This window comes from Carassius gibelio, chromosome B23, assembly GCF_023724105.1.
Source record: "Carassius gibelio isolate Cgi1373 ecotype wild population from Czech Republic chromosome B23, carGib1.2-hapl.c, whole genome shotgun sequence".
Lineage (NCBI taxonomy): Eukaryota > Metazoa > Chordata > Actinopteri > Cypriniformes > Cyprinidae > Carassius > Carassius gibelio.
This window is the reverse complement of record NC_068418.1, coordinates 9892833-9913434: the sequence shown is the minus strand read 5'-3', so window position 1 is coordinate 9913434 and position 20602 is coordinate 9892833. Positions and strand designations below refer to the sequence as shown.

General features: G+C 37.7%; 1 protein-coding gene across 2 annotated transcripts in view; it reads right to left on the bottom strand.

Moving 5' to 3' along the window:
* Positions 1-20602, bottom strand: part of LOC128011441 (zinc finger protein 704) — a 59107-nt gene that overhangs the window by 17350 nt on the left and 21155 nt on the right. For both annotated transcript variants that reach the window (XM_052593807.1, XM_052593806.1), the window contains exon 3: positions 1740-1840. In XM_052593807.1, coding sequence (XP_052449767.1) covers positions 1740-1840 — 101 coding nt within the window. The remainder of the gene's footprint in view (positions 1-1739; positions 1841-20602) is intronic.

Genomic DNA, 20602 nt, shown 5'->3' with positions numbered 1-20602 from the left:
GGCCAACTAAAACAGCACAATAAATCAAAATCTAATCAAAGAGGGTCTGCTAAGATCAAATCACACAGCTGAGGATTTGAGTGGCTCAATAACTGAAGGGACAAACCAGAGGGAAATCCTCCATGGAACGTGTTCAGAGGATCCATTAAAACAGTCCGTTCTTTCCAAGACACAAATGTGGAGGACTGTGGAGGGACAGCCGCTGTTTTGTGACAGCTTAAGAAAACTCACTTTTCATTTTGTTCCAGAATCTCTGAAAGGTCAGAACAAACGCAATACAAGTACGCTTTCACCACAGTCCAGTTAACATTTAAAAATCCGGCTCTTTTAAAAAGAACAATCTTTGGTTACACGTCTTAAAGGAATAGTTCTGTTCAATGAATCAGTAAACAAAAATGAATCTGATCTGATCCTCGAGTTTGACTCACTGGCTCTTAAGTACCCTTTTTTTCTTACTGCATGGAAAATAGCAACCAAAATATCTTCTTTGGGCTTGGAATGACATGACGGTGAACCAGTGATGACAGAATCAGTTTGATTTTTTGGGGTAAGCTTTTCATTTAAGGGCAAAATCTGTGTTTGATTCGAAGTCTAATAAAACATCAATGAGAGAGTTCAAGCACTTCTGCTGCTGCACAGTGTCTTTGGTCTTTTGTTCTGAAACTCTTTGAACATACTTTTGGTTTGGGAAGCCATGAGCTGAAGGAAGGACAGTCACTGCAATTACGAACCCATAGTCTGGTTTTCCTCTCATCATGCTGAAGGGGACATAAAAATGGAAAACAGCATTTTTCTTCCTCTTTTGAAATAAGAGTCTGATGACCAAGTGCTAATATTTATACAAGACTACACTGTTTTCAGAGATCAGGATGACTATGGCATCATATTAACATATGAACACTGGTATGCTGATATTAGCCAATCATAACAGGCCATTTACATCTAGAAGTTTAAAGGTACATTACAAAAAGCAGCCTGTTCAATTGTACAGGGTAAAGCATATGTATATATATAACTTTTTGGTGCAAGAAACCTTGACCAACTTTATAAGTGATACAATTAAAATGTAGAATTTGTATTACTTTTTGAAAATAACTGTTTTCTATTCCAATATATTTTCAAATGTAATTTATTTCTGTGATGCAAACCTGTATTTTCAGCATCATTACTTCAGTCTTCAGTGTCACATGATCCTCCAGAAATCAGTATAATAAGCTAATTTAACATTTCTTATTATCAATGATGAAAACAGTTGTTCTGGTTACTATTTTTGTAGAAAGCACAATATTTTTTTTTCAGGATTCTATGATATGATTAAAAAAATTCAAAAGAACAGCATTTATTTAAAATAGACATCTTTTGTAACATTATAATTGTCTTCACTGTGACTTCTGATCAATTTAATGCATCCTTGCTGAATAAAACCATGAATTTCTTCCCAAAAAATGAATAATATTTTTTTTTTACATATACATGATTAATAATAACTGGCTCAACCAATGGCGTGAGTTGGGGGCGTGACTATCTGTTTGAAATAGAACGGACTGTGTTCGAAAACAACTATATATTTGCAACTCTGTTTGGCGGCACACTAATTACACACTTCATTAATGCCAAAACGGAGAAATCAGGAGTGCTTTTGGGCACTTGTGAAGGTTTAGAGCCTGTTTGACAAGCCATCGTTCAACCTGAGCGCTCTGGGATCTATCAGCGAAGCGAGAAGTAGAGCAATGTTTAACCTGAGGCACTGCAGGAAGGGTTGAGCACCAACGGGCTGGTGGACAGTGTGGTCAGGACGGTGGCGGCCATCACCTCTTTATCAGCAAGACCAGAAGGCCTCCTGTTAAAAAAAAGAGAGAGAGAGAAATTAGTTTACAAATCACTGACATCTGAAGACCTGGATCAACTAAAACCAATTACGTCAAGCAGAGACAGATGTTAAGAACACACTCTCACATCAACATAAAACGGCACACATCTGTTAGGTGGGCCGCCCGGGCCTTTCTCTCTCTCTCTCTCTCTCTCTCGGCCTGAGCGCCTGTTTTCTCTGTTCGGCAGGCCGAGTCCCACAGTAAACACTTCTCTCTGCTGTATCGCAGCTCCATACTGTGCTGAACTCATCATGGGTAATGGAAAATTCCAGCGCAGTAATAAACACGCAGTAATATGCCCACACAGCACAGCTCCATTATCAACTGTATTTATTCAGCGTGTGTGTGGGAGACAGTTTACTCGTGTTTGTAAATCAACACCAGGGTTTAGTGTGCGGCTGAATGAAACGCTCTGTTAACTGTTTAGGGTCTTCCTCACAAGTGTGATTCAGCTTCGGGCTGTGTACGTATACTGCGTGCACATGACTGATGGCTGTTATATTGGACTGCAGTGAAAGAGAGGGAAACCGGAGGGATTGTGGGAGATCAGAGAGCGAGGAGAGGGAGTGAGTGTTAACAGACATTACATTTAAATATTTATGCAAATTAGAAATGTTTAAATAAGATTACTGCACAAGATGGGACTGGTGCGAATGCGATCAGTGGCACGTTGATTCAACAAACACAACTACACAATATCAAACAAACGTTACGTTAGAAATTCATCTCTGGTCAAATCGAAATGATTGTGCTTTTTTTTGGTAATTTCAATGTACTTATTTGTTAATTAATTTGTTAATTATAATAAATATATATAAAAAAAAACAATAATATACAAATAATACTATCACAATAATGGCCATATCTGATTATAAGTGAATAATTAATTTTATTTTGGTCTGTTTATTACACAAAGTTTTTGTATGAGTATCTCAAAAGTCATTTGGATACTTTTATGTCTTAAAAGAAATGACATTTGACAACCCTCGTGCCCAATCATTTCTACTGTATGGAAAAGTGCAGCCTGAACGGTCTGCTAAAACTCTTTTTTTGTCCAACAGAAAAACTATCGTATGGATTTGGAATGAAATGAGAGTGAGAGAAATCATTTTTTGGTGGTGAACTACTCCTTAAAAGTCAACAACATATTTCAACACTCATAATTATGCAATTTTTGAGCCACGCTAGAGAACTAGGTGAGAATCAGATTCTCCTCTTCTCCGGCCTGAACACAGCAGCACTGATCTGAGCACAGAAACAGACACAGGGCTAAGCAGTGTCCCTATGTTATATAATCAAAAAAAATCCCACTCACACTCCCTCATAATTTCATAAAATATACTCCCTCTGCCTGACACACACACACACACACACACATGCCGGGTTTCTGCCCCCCGCCTGCTTTGGCAACCCAACCAGAGCAAACTGGTTTGGAGTCGCTCTGAAAGCCAAGCCCAGAGACTTGGCAGGGCTGTCAAACTTTCCTTTATCTGGGTCAACTTCCAAAAATCTGTCTATCGCTGCAAAAGAAAAGAAAAGAAAAGAAAAGCAAGTAGTGGATTAGAAGCAGACAAGACTAAGGAACATAAATCAAATATAAAGTTCTGCCTAATTTTTTGAGATTCATGCAAAGAGAAAACTGCACGGTTTTGAAAAGAGAGGAGAGGAGAAACTTTCTGCTTCTAGAGGCAAAGAAAATGACACACATTATAGATGACGGTACTATGCTGGTTTGATTAAAGACTGTGTGTGTGGAGCACACATTCAGAATGAATATGTAGGTGTATGTTTGCATTCCTCTGTTTCCGACACTCTTGATCAAAACACACTGGAGGTGGATTATGCTGGTATTTTTAGTTTGCATAAGAATATATATGTGGCAAATTATATTTAAAAGCAACACACACATGCACACACACACACAACTCATTCAGCTATCTAAATTTGAACATGACTAGACTGCTTTTATATGGAATTAATTACAATTACATTACAGATTTACATGATACAGATTCAAAACAATACCTATATTACATGAAATAGTACATTTTACTGTATTTATGAATTTTGTTTAGCCAAAAAAGGCCAGATTTACTATCAGCTTGCGTCAGAGCAAACCTTCATTTGGTGTTAAAAAAACTACTGTAAGGATTTACTAAAGACACAGTGGGAAATAGCTCTGAAAAGGTGTGGACATGGTTATTTTTGCGACTCAACTTATTGAATATGCATTTGAAGGAGTATCCCTTTCGATTGGTAAATTTATGGGAGGAGAGTATTTAAATGACTTCTAGTGAGTATTTTGTAGGTTTAGCTCCCAAAAGTAAGTCCGCATAATGATTTGGGAACAAGCGCAAGGATATCAGAGACTCAAACGGATTCTAGCACCAGCACTGGTTTCTCTGACCGTTTTCCTCCTTCTGTTTCTCTCACACTCTGCTTTCCTGCCTTCCCGCTTCTCCAGCTTTTCCCGAAAAGGCTCTTTATCACATTCAGCTGTATGATTCATGTGTTACCATATTCACAAAACGCATTCATAAACACGCCGAAAGGGGCTTAGCAAATCTGTGAATGTGTGTGAGAGATAAATGGGACTTACAGGAATCTAGATTTCCAGCATTAAAGTCAAATTTAAGTGTGTGTGAAATGCTACACCAGTAACTGTGATGAATTAACCCACATCCTCCAATCACTCTGCTTGACAGCATCTGCAGGCCTGTGTGACACAGTGTCCAGATTTTAAGTGAGCAGAACAACATAATCTAGCGTCTACACGTCTAGTTTTGAGCAAAACTCACTGAAAGTAGTACTTTTTCTTAACCGTGACCGTCAAATTTCTTACATTTACTACGACTGTAGGGCAATTCACCCACATATGTGACATGCCATTCCAAACCTGTGTGACAAAAAAATGTCCTTTTCATTATAATGAAAGTGAATGAGGAATGAAGCTAGGTATCATAAAAGTATAATAATTGTGGTTCATACAACTAATGTGCTATATTTCCAAGCCCTTTGCAGTCATATGATAGGTTTGTGTGTGAAAAACGACTGAAATTGAAGCTGTATAGACCAACTTACAGCACCAGTCTTTATTTAGATTAATTATGAAGAAACTGACCAGGATATTCTTCAAAAATTTATCCCTTGTGCTCTATGGAAGAAAATATTTAAAAAATGAAAGCGAGTAAATGCTGACTAAAAAATAAATACATTTCCATCATGCCACCTTTGTTAGGCATTGATTACAAACCAGAAATCAATTAAAAAAATAAAAACAGCCAATTAGAACATCATTACAATCAATAATTAAAGCTGGATGAAAGGGCCCTCGCACCCGGGCTCACAGCCACCCAATGGCTTTAGGAAAACAGCGAGCTGTGGGCAATATGTATTTAAAGTGGTAAATATAGAAGGAATATGTCAAAGTCATTTATATAACCCAAACTTCCTGCTGCCAGCTGGTGGCACTATGACAATAACTGAATAAGGGCACGAAGATGTCTGCAGGCCAGGACTCTTATCAAACGTGTGAAGTTTGGGGCAGATTGGACATTGCATACATGAGCTCCATCAAGTTCCTGTTTCTTTGTATTAATAGCATAATTTAGCAAATTAGCTAAGTGTTGCCAGCATGCTTTTAGCATGTTTTCAGCCCATTTAATACTTGCTGATGTTTTTTAATATGTTGCTAGGGGTCCATAACAGTGTTAAACATGTCACTTCCTGTTGCCAGGAGGTGGCACTATGACTATAACCGAATATGGGCATGGACGTGTGTTCAGGTCAGGAGTCTTATCAAACGTGTGAAGTTTGGGGCAGATTGGACATTGCATACATGAGCTTCATCAAGTTCCTGTTTTTTTGTATTAATAGCATAATTTAGCAAATTAGCTAAGTGTTGCCAGCATGCTTTTAGCATGTTTTCAGCCTATTTAATACTTGCTGATGTTTTTTAATATGTTGCGAGGGGTCCATAACAGTGTTAAACATGTCACTTCCTGTTGCCAGGAGGTGGCGCTATGACTATAACCGAATATGAGCATGGACGTGTGTTCAGAGTCTTATCAAACGTGTGAAGTTTGGGGTAGATCGGACATCTAATTTTTCCTTACAAACAAAAATGGGCTGAGCACACTTAAATTCTCGTTTTAAATGATTTAAACATCAGAGTATTATTTCAATTAGAGTAAATTATTTGTTTGTAACTTTAGGATATGGTTTGAATTGTTAACATATTAACTAACATGAACTTACCACAAGCAATACTTTTGTTACTATATTAAGGAATCTTTGTTTATCTTAGTTTATAAAAACACAGCTGTCCATTGTTTGGCAATGTTACTTCACAGTGCATTAACTATGTTAACAAATACTGTACAACATTTGATTTCAACAATGAAGGCTTATGCCAAAATGTTGAAATTAACAATGTTGTAGAAGTGCAGTTTAGTAATAGTAAATGTTAAATAATGTAGTTAAATAGTTTAATAAATAGAACATTATTGTAAAGTGTTACAGATTTTTTTTATATACCAATTCAGACGTCTCGTGAGTTCATTGTTGGACAGGTCAGTTATTTAAACCATTCATTAAATTTAATCGGTTCAAAAGAATCAGTTTGGGAATTAGACGTGTACGGCATGCATTGTGTAATTATCTAGGCAGTTTAGGATATCGCACCAGATTTGACAACACAGAAAACATTTCATCACTTGATAGTTTTTTTTTTGTTTGTTTTTTTTGACACGCCGTGTCACGCCGTAATCACATTCGTCAAGGGCCTGGGAGCAGCTGCCCCATACGGTTAATGAATAATGGATCAAATACGACAACCTACATCGCATGTGACTATCGTGATTTGATGCAATGTGACTATCGTGGATTCGTACATCGTGATATCGATGCTTAAACGACACAACGTGCAGCCCTAGGTGGCACTATCGAGCCATTTTTCCACAACTTATTCTGAAATCCATACCAGATGTAAATTCTCGCCACCTCTTATGCGTGTGTAAAGTTTTTGAGCATGTTAAAAGGGGTAATATAATGTTTCTAAAAAACATTATTTTGTGTATTTGGAGTAATGAAATGTGTTTATGCAGTTTAAGGTAAAAAAAAAAACATTCTTATTTCTTCTCTATGCCCTGACTTTCTGAAACACATACATTTTTACAAGACTCATCAGTCTGAAAAGTGAAGTGTGCTCTGATTGGTCAGCTATCCAGTGCATTGTGATTGGCCGAATATCTCAAGCGTGTGATGGATATGTTAAGCCCCTTAACTTAACATACAGTATGTTAAGGGGTGTAGCATTTCCATCACACATGGCGTCTCCTGGGACCACCAGACAAAACCAATAAAACTCATTGCAAACAAGGCATTTGTTGCATCCAGTGGGAACATAATTACTGATTATAATGACTGATACTGTACTTTTACAAGTTGCGTTGCCTATCGCACCACATAAACATAAAACCATGTCTGCATTTGTGATCAGAGAAATGAAAAACAACAAGCACTTTTCTACACTGCTCAAAACACACGTTTGAATCATCTGTGAAAAATCCTTTAAATAAGTAAACGTACACGTACTTACAGACTGTGAGTCAGAACAGCCTGCATTGTAGTCTACCTTCTAGGATCAGGAAACAGTCCTCCATAAAATGCGCTGCACACATCTGAATATTTGGTTTAAATTGTTCTGGAACAGTGTCGTAAAAACAACATAACCCCTGATTTCTAGTTGTGCCCTCTTTTGGAAGACCAAACATAGAAGTTTTGCTTTCACAACGAAACAGCTTCTCCACAACATGGCACAGGTGGCAACAGTGAGAATAAAAGTTACACCTTCTTTATTTGCGTGAACATTTGGGTGGCGTTATGCAAATCTTCCCACATCGTAACGTAGACATGTGGGGGGATGATCAAATGAGGTGTTTTAGGTAGGAGTGGTTGACTCTTAACTTTGATAAAGAATATCTCTTTGGATTTGAGACTTTAGTCTTTGCAACTTTACATACCTTCTTTATGCACCAAGTTCTTATAACACTCCAAAAAGAAAGGAAAACTTGAAATCACATCATATGACCCTTTTAAGGCCCTATCTATCTATCTATCTATCTATCTATCTATCTATCTATCTATCTATCTATCTAAATAATTAATTAATTAATTAAAGACAACTTACTGTTAGTCTATCCAGTTGAACCCACTATGCGGCAATGCTACATTGTTCATTCAATATATTGTGGACAACGAGAGCATCAGTGTGGAAAAGCCGTTTGTACAGAACACATATTTCTAGTTGTTTAAGCAACTTTATTAATTATATATGGTTTATAAACACTTTTTTCACTTCACTTTTTTCATAGTAATTTTTTTAAAATTTGACAGCCCTACTGTTTCCAACCAAATACAAAGTAAAGTTGTGCTGTCATTGCAGATAAAAAAAAAATGCATGCGAGAGTCTGCAGACTGACCTTTAACGGTCAGATTATCAATGACTCCATGTGACTTAATCGGGTTTGGATGAAGCTTATTCAGAGGACCTCATGGAGAACTGTGTGTGGTTATACAGATCAGTATGAGTGTACAGATATATTGAGGACCCTTCATTTGTGTAGAAGCTGTTATGTGTTAAGGTGCATGCTGGATGCTGCACACTGGTGCTGGAAGAGAAGATACCTCTCACAATGTAGAGTGCTTTGAGTGCTTAAAAAAAGCAGAAAAGTGCTATATAAATGTAATTAATTGTTATCATATATTTGAATATGAAAGGTTTTGTGTGTGTGTGTGTGTGTGTGTTTGTGCAGGATGGAGCAGGCAGTGAGAAGCACAACTATAACTCCCACGCCCCCAAGCTTCAGTCTCCGCCCTGCTGGCCTGCTCTACAGTATGTGTGTGTGTGTGTGTGTGTGGTTTCCCCTCTAACCAAGGCCTGGCTACACATGCTCACTGATAGAAGCTCAAGTAAACAGAACAGGCCCTGCCTGATAGCACTCCAGAGAGCAGCTCCATTACTGACAAACAGCTGCTATTGGCTGGAGTGAAGCCAGCAACTCACTGAGAGAGAGAGAGAGAGAGAGAGAGAGAGAGAGAGAGAGAGAGAGAGAGAGAGAGAAAGAGAGAGAGAGAGAGCTGCTCAGGGTGCTTTATAAAATAAAGTTTATTATTATTATTATTATTATCATGTTATAAGATAATCATTTCAGGTACACTAATACATCTAAATTATTATTAACAAGAACATGTTTTACATCTAAAATAAATATGAACAAAAATATAATAAATATCATTACAATGCAGTAATATAGTAATATATTTAAAAATGCAATTTATTGCTGTGATGCAAGGCTGAATTCTGAAGGGACCTACAAGAAACACCCCAAACCTGTTCAGCTGTGTAGCATGAAGGAAGAGCCAAACAATTAAAAGGAAGGAAATGTGAGAAATATGAAGTGAATGAGTCTTCTGTGTTTGTGGTCAGATAGTGAACAAATAATATTCATCTGTGAGGACTGACACACTCTCTCTGAGTGTCTGTTTACAGGACTGCATGGATGTGGGTCACCTCACTATTTATAACCAACCTGTGTGTGTGTGTGTGTGTGTGTGTGTGTGTGTGTGTGTGTGTGTGTGTGTGTGTGTGTGTGTGTGTTTGTGTGTGTTGCTGTGTGTAAGGTAAGCGCTGTCACCCCGCATGACCGACACAGACACACACAAACACAAACACACACACACACACCTGATCCGTGTCCTCAAATTGCTCTGATGGGTTTTGACTCTGGAGGTTTAATAGTTACTTTTGCATAATTTGATGCAACCTTGCTGGATAAATGTATTAATTTCCTTAAAAGAACAAAACAATATGTATTTCAACTTTCCTCCAATTGAACTTATCAATGTAAACTTTTCCTCAAATTATTATGCTTTTAATATTTTATGTTGTTATTTTTATTAATTAAAAAGCAAAATGCAAAAGCGCAGCATGTTCACTAGTGGTCAGATTTTGGTGCCGTCCTGCAGCGCATGCTTTCATTGTGTAGCCTCATGCATTGGTTTGGTTTGTCTCTGTTTGTGTTTTTCAGGAAGCAGATATGTCACGCCGCTTGGCAGAGATCCAGACAGAGGAAAGCTAGCTGGCCTGCAGAAAAGCGCACAATAAGCACTGAACAATGTGAGCGGTATGCTAAAGTTAGCAGCGCACGCACGCACGCACACACACACACACACACACACACACACACACACACACACACACACACACAGACCTACACACACAGACCTACACACACATTCTCTTCCTGTGGTGTGTTGAAGACACTCAATCCCTTGTGTGACACAGAACTACAATTTTCTTCACAATGTTGTCCTGACTGTTGATTCAGGACCCTTGTATGACATTAATTTTATTTACTTTTATTTTGACTTGTCTATCAGTTTGTACATACAAACTAAACTCACATTTACTCAGATATAAGTTGCTTGTAAGAATTTAGTGGGGTTTAAGCAGACTAAATGGTCAAATCTTTTTTTTTGCAAAGATTAAGATTTTTTGCAATTAATTTTCAAAATAAAGCTATTTAAAATCATCCACTTTATGTATAAAAAATATCTAAATATCTACAATCTTAAAATCTGAACAATTACAAATTACAATAAAATAAGATAAATTCCAATATCATACAGCCCAGTATCTCCAATATCATGTTTTGAGCATTTATTTGTGGTTGGGGCCACATTTGAACAAACTGAAGGCAGCTTTGACATGATTGCAAATTATAATCCACAGCATATCAAAGATGTATACCTCGCTTGTAAATAACCCATAATATTCCTTTCAAACACACTGCTCCAGGCACGTCCACTCTTGGTTATCAGGAATAGCTCAAAGCTGCTGCGAGAAGAGCGGGTCAGCGTGAGGGTCAAAACTGCAGTCCCACGGCCTGACCTCAGATCACACAAAGCATGAGAACCAGTCATCTGAGCTAGTTATTCAAGTAGTGTGCCAGGATACACCTGAATGCCCTTTCTTCTACATTTTGGTGTTACAAATGTGGGCCAGCTGTCCTTGTTGTGTCAACCAGAGAAGGCCGTTGAATACAGTGTGTGGGAAGCATGTTTGCTTCTCGCTCTAAAGTCCACCGCGTTTGACCTTGGCAGAGTTAGAAAGCGGTCAGTGTTTTCTTTTATTCACTTCTGGAGCACGTTAAGATTTGAAAGGTTTGCAGCTCCATGTGAGAAGTGAGTGTTTCATACATGATCTCTCTCTCTCTCTCTCTCTCTCTGACATGTGTTTTCATTTGTCTTCCTCCCCCGCGACCCTTCTCTCCCATTCAGGCCCTCATTTTCACTCCATCCCACACTTTCTCCCGAGAGCGGAGGGGCGCTACACCTCCCCCATCCCTCCTCACTCAGTGCTGATGGACGGATGATCACGGATGAGATCCGGCAGTGTGTTATGATCCATTAAGATCCACTTAAACACAGTAAGATGTTGCAGGACGTATGGGTAAAGCAGAGATGCACTATTCATTTGTCACTGAATTGAATTGAATCGACACTGAATTTTATTTGAGCGCAGGTCTCTCTTCTGTGTAGCTTAGTTGTTTTTTCTAAGAGCTGTCAATTTAACAATTTGCCAGTAACTAATTTAAAGTAATGAATTATTTACATAGATGCACCAATAACGTAATTCTGTCCAATACTGATAAGCTATGGCCAATGAATATGCAATAATAAAGTTTTATACTATTTAAATGGTTTGCATTTTTTTAAAAGACTTATTCAGCAAGGAAGCATTAAAATTAAGAAAACTGACATTAAAGACAGATTTCTATTTGAAATAAATGCTGTTGTTATGAACTTTCTATTCATCAAAAAACTCTGGAAATAATGAATTGCAGTTTACATAAAACTATTGTTTTTTACCATGTATTTATTTATATTTTTCTGAAGGATTGTGTGAAACTGAAGACTGGAGTAATGATGCTGAAAAATTGGCTTTACATATTTTAACAAGTTTCAAATGCAACAAGTAAATGTAGTCATCCCATCATTATAATGTACAGATTGATTGATTGGTTGGTTGGACAAAGATTGCAATTAATACTGTTATTAAATTATTAGTGAATTTACAATTAATTGAGAGTCAGATTCATGTAAAAATCAACATAAATTACTGAATATCCATTACTGGTCAATATACATATACACAATAAAGACAATCTAAATATACAAACACATAATATATGTAAATTACTTTATTGTTTGCTTGTTTGTTTGGTAATGTTGAGGCTGTAGCACAGCCCAAAAAATAAAATGAAAAAGCGATGATAAAGAATAATAACTTTTTTTTTCAAGGGGCTTTTCTCAAAAATAATGATATAACTCTGATTGAAACTTTCCAGCTGCACAACTCTTTTTCCTCTTGTCGGCTCTTCTCCATGTGGCTGGCTCCTGTGTGATGTATATCAGCAACAGAGCATGCTGTTATCTCTCTTTCTCTCTCTGAGCAGTTCTCTAATTATAACCGTCCCACCCCCTCCCAGCACACCCAGTTAGTCTCCGCCTGTTTTCCTCCACACTGTTATGTAATGCCTCGCTCCACTCCAGATCCACAAACACACACACACACACACACACACACACACACACACACACACACACACACACACACACACTGGTAGGTGGGACAGTATCCATGTTTACCAGAGGATAAGGCTACAGTACAGCAACAGAATGATAGATGACTAGACTTTAATAGCACACAACATTGTGATTTATAAAAGCCCTCTTATGCAAGTTACTGTGTGTCTGACAAACTGCACTGCTTTTAAACCAGAGCTCAGTGCTTAACTCTCTCTCTCTAAAATTCACATGGTCTCTCACACATATACTTACGTAAGTTACTTCATAATAATGTAATACGATATAATAATAAAAACTGCTCTATGCATATTTCCACTATTACTGTCCCAAACAAAAAGCTGAAGAGTGTTTGCCAATATCAGTTCACATCTGACCATTCAAGTTTAGGGTCAATACATTGTCTTAAAGAGCCAGTAAGATGAAAATTCTAAGCTTCCTTTCAATGTTTATAAGTCCTGTACATTAGGTTTAAATCCATCCAAGGTTAAAAAACATTGTCATTTTGTCAAAATATAATTTTAAAATTACCTCAATTCTCAGAGATCCCCAAACGGTTCGCGCGAAGCTGTTCAAAAGATTCAGTTTCCTTAAACCCCACCTTTCGGTAGCATACTGTGTTCTGATTGGTCAACTAACATAGTCAGGTTTGATTGGTTGTTCCTCACACAACTTCATGGTAAACTATGCGTTAGCATCTGTTTGGGGTGAATTATGTCTTATTCCTCTCATTGCGAAGCAAACAGTAAAATAAAAAACTTGAACAGTCTCGCTGCTTTTTCTTCTGTGTGTGTGTATTCAAGCCGCGCGCTTCAGTTTGAATCTGAATAGCGCGTTCAGCGCGGGGGCGTGGTCACATTAGATATAGTGAAGGGAGACGTGAAAAACAGACATCGCGTTGTTTTCATATGGATTAATTAATCACAGAACATCTGTTTTCAGCAGAACTTGTTTAGTTTTAAAGTAGACATATCAAGCGTTCTATAGATATCTCTCTCATGTCTCTTCGTTGAGTATTCACGGAGTTACACTTCATTTTAATGACGTGTCTGTAAATGAAGATCAGCGCAGACAGGCTGCAGACAGCACACATACTGATAAGACGCTCGGGAGAAAACAGACACATAACTTCATAATCATACTTCGCGTTGTGATTCGGAGATGCTTGTTGGTCTAAATAAAGTTGGTAATGAACCCTCTCTTATGGCCAAACGCTTTGAAAATCCCGCCTTGTACTCACCGAGATTAGAAAAGCAGTCATCAGTGAAATGTTGTGAACACAACAAAAGGGATTTGTTGTACTGCTCTGGTATTGTGGTGAAAATGAATTTTAGCCATTGGTTCTTCTGATCTTCATTCTTTGGCAGTGAAAATAAAACAAACTTGCCTTTACAATTAAAAACACACTGTCTCCTCGACATGATGCTCTCACACCAACCAGAGCGTCTGTGTGTGGGGGGGGGGGGGGGGCAGGTCAGAGTAGTTTTGTTTCTCCCAAGACGGTAGGCAGAGATTATTATGCAAAGTGCTCCTAGTGACGTACATAGAGATGGGCAAAAGATTTGAAATCTATAACGACTCGTTTCAGCGATTCGGAGTCGACTCCTTACTTTAGAAGACAATTATAAATCGTGTACTTTTTGGTTTAATTACTTTGCACATTGTTTACACTGATGGACAGCTACATCCTACACTGTAATACAGGTAATTTTTGATTTCCCATCTGTGTGGCTCTTTAATGTTTTCATCTTTTCAACTCACCAAGGCTGCACTTATTTGATTAAAATAAATACAGTAAAAACAGTAATAAGTCAGTCAAGCTGAAAGACCGGACTAATTAAACACCATGCTAAGAGAGCAGTTAAAACAGCAAAGTGCAGCAAACCAGATTAGTTAAAAACACCACTTCCTCACACATCCAAATTTAGTTTTAGGAGGGAAACATCCTCACATGCTTCAACTTGAGAAGCCTCTGAACTGCAGGAGTAAAAGAGTGAAAAACTAAACTTTTAAATAAAATAAAAAAAATTTAATCAGCAGGCTGACTGAGCACAATGAGGCCGAGGAGACACACTTTGCCATTTGAGTGTTGAAGCAAACCAGACAAATGGAGGCTATCGAGTTGCATAAACAAAGTTTAAGAGCAGTCCACTGAGGGCCGATTAAAGAAGTGTTTGAGTGGACATGGTACATAGAAACGTTTTTCATTCGAAGCTGAGTTTCAAAGGAAAAGCCCTTGATAACACACACTACAGGGCAAAAACAAGCCTTGTTTAATACCTCTGAGAGGACACTAACATACCTAACCTGACAACTCAGATGACATCCAGAGCAAGGTTAATGCTGTTAAAGTCCCGGGGGATTTAATCACACACACAGTTAGCAGTAAGACTGATAATTAAGTGCAGTGTATGTACTGTAGCTCATCTGACTGCAGTACACAGGACTTCACAGCTCGCTGACCTTAAACACAGTTTCTGTGATGTTGTTGTCATTATGCAGCACTGACTCCCAGCTGTGGCTTTAGCAACATATCTGACGGCCTCAGAGACAACCGTGTAATAAGCCATCTCGGAGTTTTTCATTTCCATCTGAGGGCGAGAGGAAACCCCACATCGGCTGTTGTTGAGAGTGTGTGTGTTGTTGTGAACTCATTTCACTACCTGTGAGTGCCAAACGATGGGATCATTGTAAATACAACAAGTTTATGGTTGGGTTATATTAATTTAACGTCAGTAGCGGTCAACACTTTTTTGGTTGTTTAGGCACTGTGGGTGAATATGAGTGTTGTGATACAGTTACTAAGCTGTTCCAAGCTGTGAGTGTTGCTAAATTGTTCATACTTGCTGTCAGAATGCTGCCTGGGTGTTGTGGGCAAATGTGAGTGTTTTTAGAGTTGCTAAGGTGCTAAGGTTGCGTCTCATTCAGTTCCCTTGTTCAGTAGTCAGGGAACGGATCCAGGAGTCGGCCAATTTAAGGGATGTCTCAGTCGTGAAATCCTTCCAGCACACTCGAACGTTCGCTCCCTGAAAAATCCCACAGTACTCCACAAAAACTAGGGAGCATCGGCACTCACTATGCTCCCTTAACGGGAATAACGTCACATTTCTGAAGCATGAAACACAAACCATACGAGCCAACGTGACAGAAGATTTGAAAAGACAAACTGTTTTTTAATATATTTTAACATAAACACACATCGCTAGACAGGTAATGAACTAGGGCTGTCAACTTTAGTCGTTTAGTCGACTAATCGGTCGATGCCGTCTGGGTCGACTGACATTCTCATTGGTCGACCAGTTGCATTTTTTTTTTTTTTTTCACCTATAAAGAAATTTTCATTGATTTACTCCTTGATATTTATTCCTTTATTGACAGTTATATATTAAAGTATTCTAAATATAATTAGCCTATGTTTTATCCCAAACTTTAAATGCTTTCATTTAGGCTATTTTATAACAGCGCCACAGTTTAGCGTACCACGTGAACACTCGGGAACCGCATCTGTGGCTGGCTGCACTGCTTCTTCACACTCAGTAAGGAATATAGGTAGATTTACTGTATTAAATCAGTTAGAACGCTACTTGTTTGGCTTTAGTCGACAAAATATCCAAGAAATCTTTAAAAACATGTTTAAAATCATCGAGCCAAGATATACTGTGCCAGCACGGGAGACTGTCATGCGTGCGCTACGTTCGTGGTTTGATGGACTTAAAGTAGATGTAAACCAGTTAATGTTTCTCCAATCCTCGGAGGCTGTAGGCCTCACAACTGATTTGTGGCCTTCGGTTAGAATGGAGGCATACATGATAGTTACGGCCCGTTTTATCGATTCAGACTGGAAAATGAATAGCGTTGTGTTAGAAACAAAGCACATGGGAGAAAATATCGCTGTGCGACTCAATCAAGTCTCGAACGCTTACCACATTCCACCAGAGAAGCAGGTGTCACTGGTAACGGAACCATGCCAACATGGTTCTCTCGGTGGAATTAATGAAGGGATCTGGTCAGTGGCCAGACGTGGAGTTGGTTAGGTGTGCAGGCCACTCCCTGCAGCTGTGCGTAAATGCTGCCCGGTCTCTATAGACCTAGGACTAGGAGTTCCTCACTTTGCAGTAAAAAACAAAATCACTTAATTTTCAAGGAATTGTATTATTATTATTATAGTTTTATGTATTATTGATGTTTTTTCGTTGTTGTTTTACAAATGCTCATAATTTAATAAATGTTCAATAAAAATGCAAAACATCGCGTTTGTTTTTTTTTTTTTTTTAGTCGATTGGTCATTGCGCAGGACAGGACTTTGGTCGACTAAGCATTTGTTTGGTTGACTACAGCCCTATAATGAACACATCGAATCAAATGCGGAAGTCCACAACAGGACTGGGGAGACAGGACCCCACCCCAATCAAATAATTTTGTAATTAGTAAAAAAAAAAACACATACTGGGCAATAATGCATTTTAAGTTTAGAAATATTTGGAGTCTCCCCCTCCCTTGCCTCCCAGTGGTTTGGTCTCAATGCTTGCTTTCCTCTTTTACATCACCTCAGTGTTGCCAAGTCCGCTGTTTTCCCGCAGAATAGCATTTATATAAGCCTTTTGATGGAAAAACGGTTATGCACACAAAGTGAATGAATCGTGTTTGAACCGAACTCTTATTACAAAGCAAAAACAATAACTCCTCTTCGATCCATGAACGTTTCTCTCAGTTAATATGTGCGATGTCATCTTACAGTCTGAAACGTCGGTCATAGCAAATCAACACATGCTGTTGTGAATAATTAAGTGAAGTGTCTTCTCATAGGATAAGAACATGCAGTCTCATGAATAATTTAATAGATGTGTCATCGATGTACTATAGTCCATTGTTTTGTGACATATCGTGACGTCAACACGTTGCAGATTTTAAACCCGGAAGATGAAAATAACTTATAGTTTTCTCCAACAGTTAAAATTATTGGATGCTAACATTGTCTTCTATGATATGCAACACAAACACCTCTGCCAAAATCTCAGAGAAAGTAGTTTGGGGGTTTTCAGGACCCTTTAATGTACTGTTAGGCTGTTGTAGCCAGTTGTGACGGTTTCTATGTGGTTGCTAAGGTGTTCCAAGTAGCTGTTAGCATGTTGTTAGGGTTCTGAAAGTGTTGCAAGTCAAAAGAGCCCAACCCACCATTTGTATTCCTTTTTTTTATCATTTGTCCAACAGAAATAAGACATCTGATTGTTTAAAAACTAACAGAAAATCCCTTCTTTGTGAACTGGTCATCAAGTTATGAACTATATCAACAACGATAAACATGTCAAGTTGGTTTTCATCTTCGCTTGTGTCACTGTGCATAAAAATCAGTAACTACTGACTTTAAAAATGGGAAAATATTGGGAGTCGGATGGACCAAAATACATCTGCTCATAATAACGAACAGAGTTGTGTTCTGTGCTACAGTTTTAGTATCTGACCACAATCAAAATGACCTGTTTTAATCCACCCATAGGGGAATAATGTGAACATGTCTTATTGTGTATTTAAATGTGTATTTGGGGCACCGCTCAAGTGTGTAAAGTACCACAGTATAGGAATAAATAGTGAGGAAAATAACTGAGACGAAACAGCTGAACTAATTAAACAAACAAGACTTAAGCAAACCTCACAGACCACTTCCCGCAGAGAGAGAGAGAGAGAGAGAGAGAGAGAGAGAGAGAGAGAGAGAGAGAGACCCAAACAGAGTGCTTTCTGCTACAGGGAAAATGTCTGCAATAGAGCACTTTGTTTCTTTAAACACTTTCACAATTTTCTGTCTATTCCCAGAGTAAAATTCAAATATCAGTCCCATATTATACATACACATACAATATTATTGGGATTTTAAGTATTTTGAGCCAGCTGAGTATGGCAATAACATGTATTCAAATCCAAATGTTGCCAAAGGAAAACTTTGTTTACATCTGTTCTAATATCTGCATCTAATATGATACATTACTCAGTCTGTTTATCTTAGATATTCATCTCCATATCTATCCACTCCTTATTAAAAAATAAAAATCCCTTCCTCGTATGATTGTACATGCAATTTTTTTTTTTTAAGAAACCACCTTAGAAACACCCTGAGGAAGATAAACGTGACACTATTTATTAAGCATTTTGTTCATTTAGCTTTCTCCGACTGATGCAAGATCAGATATATACTGCATGAGAATGTGCTTCCTTTACACACGGCTCAGAGAGAAAGAGAGTGAAAAAGATGTGGTAGAGTTTGACAGAAAGATTTCAAATTATTGATGTAATCTGTTGTCCTGCATTATACACGCTGAGCCTGCAGAAATCATAATTATGTGCATACAATCCCTTGCCAAAATTCAGGCCCTGATACAACATCAATACTTGGCATCTGTGTCTTGATACAACATTGCCAGGCAAATTATTGTAATGCTATGCCAAAATGACTTCCCCCACCCCTTATTATATGATAATATTATAATACAACTGTAAAGTACATTTATATGTAAAATTATGTCTCAGTCTGTATCAAAAACTGACTTGAATGGGGAAGCAGCAACAAAATCAGATCCTGTATAAAGATTTTAATGTTTTCTTTATGAAGGTGTATAATATGAATATAACCATGATGGACTTTATAAAGAGCAATATGAGCCACAAGAAGCACTAATTATTAAAATCCAGTGCATTAACCACAATAAACAAGAGTAATGAGTCAGATCTATAAATCACTGCTCATCTCCTCCTACTCTCCAATATTACTTATGTAAAATCATGTAAATTTTTCTTTTTGTGAATGGCATATGTTAAATTATGTAGAGAATTGTAGGGAAAATTTTATTAAATTAAAGTTAGATCCTATTAATTTCCCAATCCAAGTTTCCTATCATCACTTTTCAGTGGGTGATATGTCAAAACTGACGTTATAAGATCTAAGGTCTAACACTTAGAACTCAAACATGGACAACAATGTCGTTTTCATAATAAGGTTAATTATTGAATTACTGATGTCCATGTCAGTGTGTCTCAGTCTACGTTTATATGACAACAATATAGTCAAAAAATGAAACGTTTTTCCCTTGCGTTTTTCAAAAGTACACAACAATGTTTTCAAACGATTTGCGTTTACACATATCCGCCATTTTTTTAAGATTCCCGTGTTGGGTGTTTACATGGAAACGATAACAGCGGTGTTTTAAAAACATGCACTTTGAAACCCGTTTTCCAAAATATGTTTTTTCAGTCCCAAAAACACTGTTACCGTGTAAATTAACAGGCTGAACGCACACAAAGTTTCCCGTTTTTGGCTGAAAACGTTGTAGTTTAAACGGCCCTTTAACCAGGTGTGACATAGTTTTCACAACTTATGTCTTGACATATACAGCATGTGTAGTATGGACTACTTTTATGTAACTGTTTGATGGGGGTTTTGTGATTTTTTTCCTTTATAAACAATGGTGTGAATACAGTTGCACAGAAAATTGTTCAACAGCTTGAACACCTTTTGTGTGAACTGTTCCTCTGAGATGCACACGTTGTTGGAAAATATACAGCCATGTGTGAATCAAATGGCAAAAATGAATAACCTCACTCTTAAAATGACACTATAATAAAAAGAAGCCTAAAATTTTAGATACCTGTGGCAGTAGGCCTGAATACCAAAGCACAGTTTCCTAGAAACCACAGCTTGGTTTTTCCATTGGGAATTTTATTTTCTTTTTATTTTGAGCTAAATGTAATATGTAGGTTTCTTTCCCCTCTTTCTTTCACTTCCCTTCCCTCACTATATCCCTTCCTTCCTTGGGCTACACAATTATGCTGAACTGTACACACAGTAAATACAGCTTTGCACTAAATATATGCTCCAAAAACATCAACATGAAGGGCTTTTGTATGCACACAAAACACACAGCTGAGCTTTTCTGCCAATTGTTCGTTTGGTTTCAGTTGACTGCAGAAAATTATTGCTTTAAATACTTGCAGTTACACCAATAAGCATCCATGTGGATTTTGCACTGAGACCTCATTCATTCTTTTTATTCAAGTCAAGAGAAAAGTGAACAATAGGCAATTTTACTTTT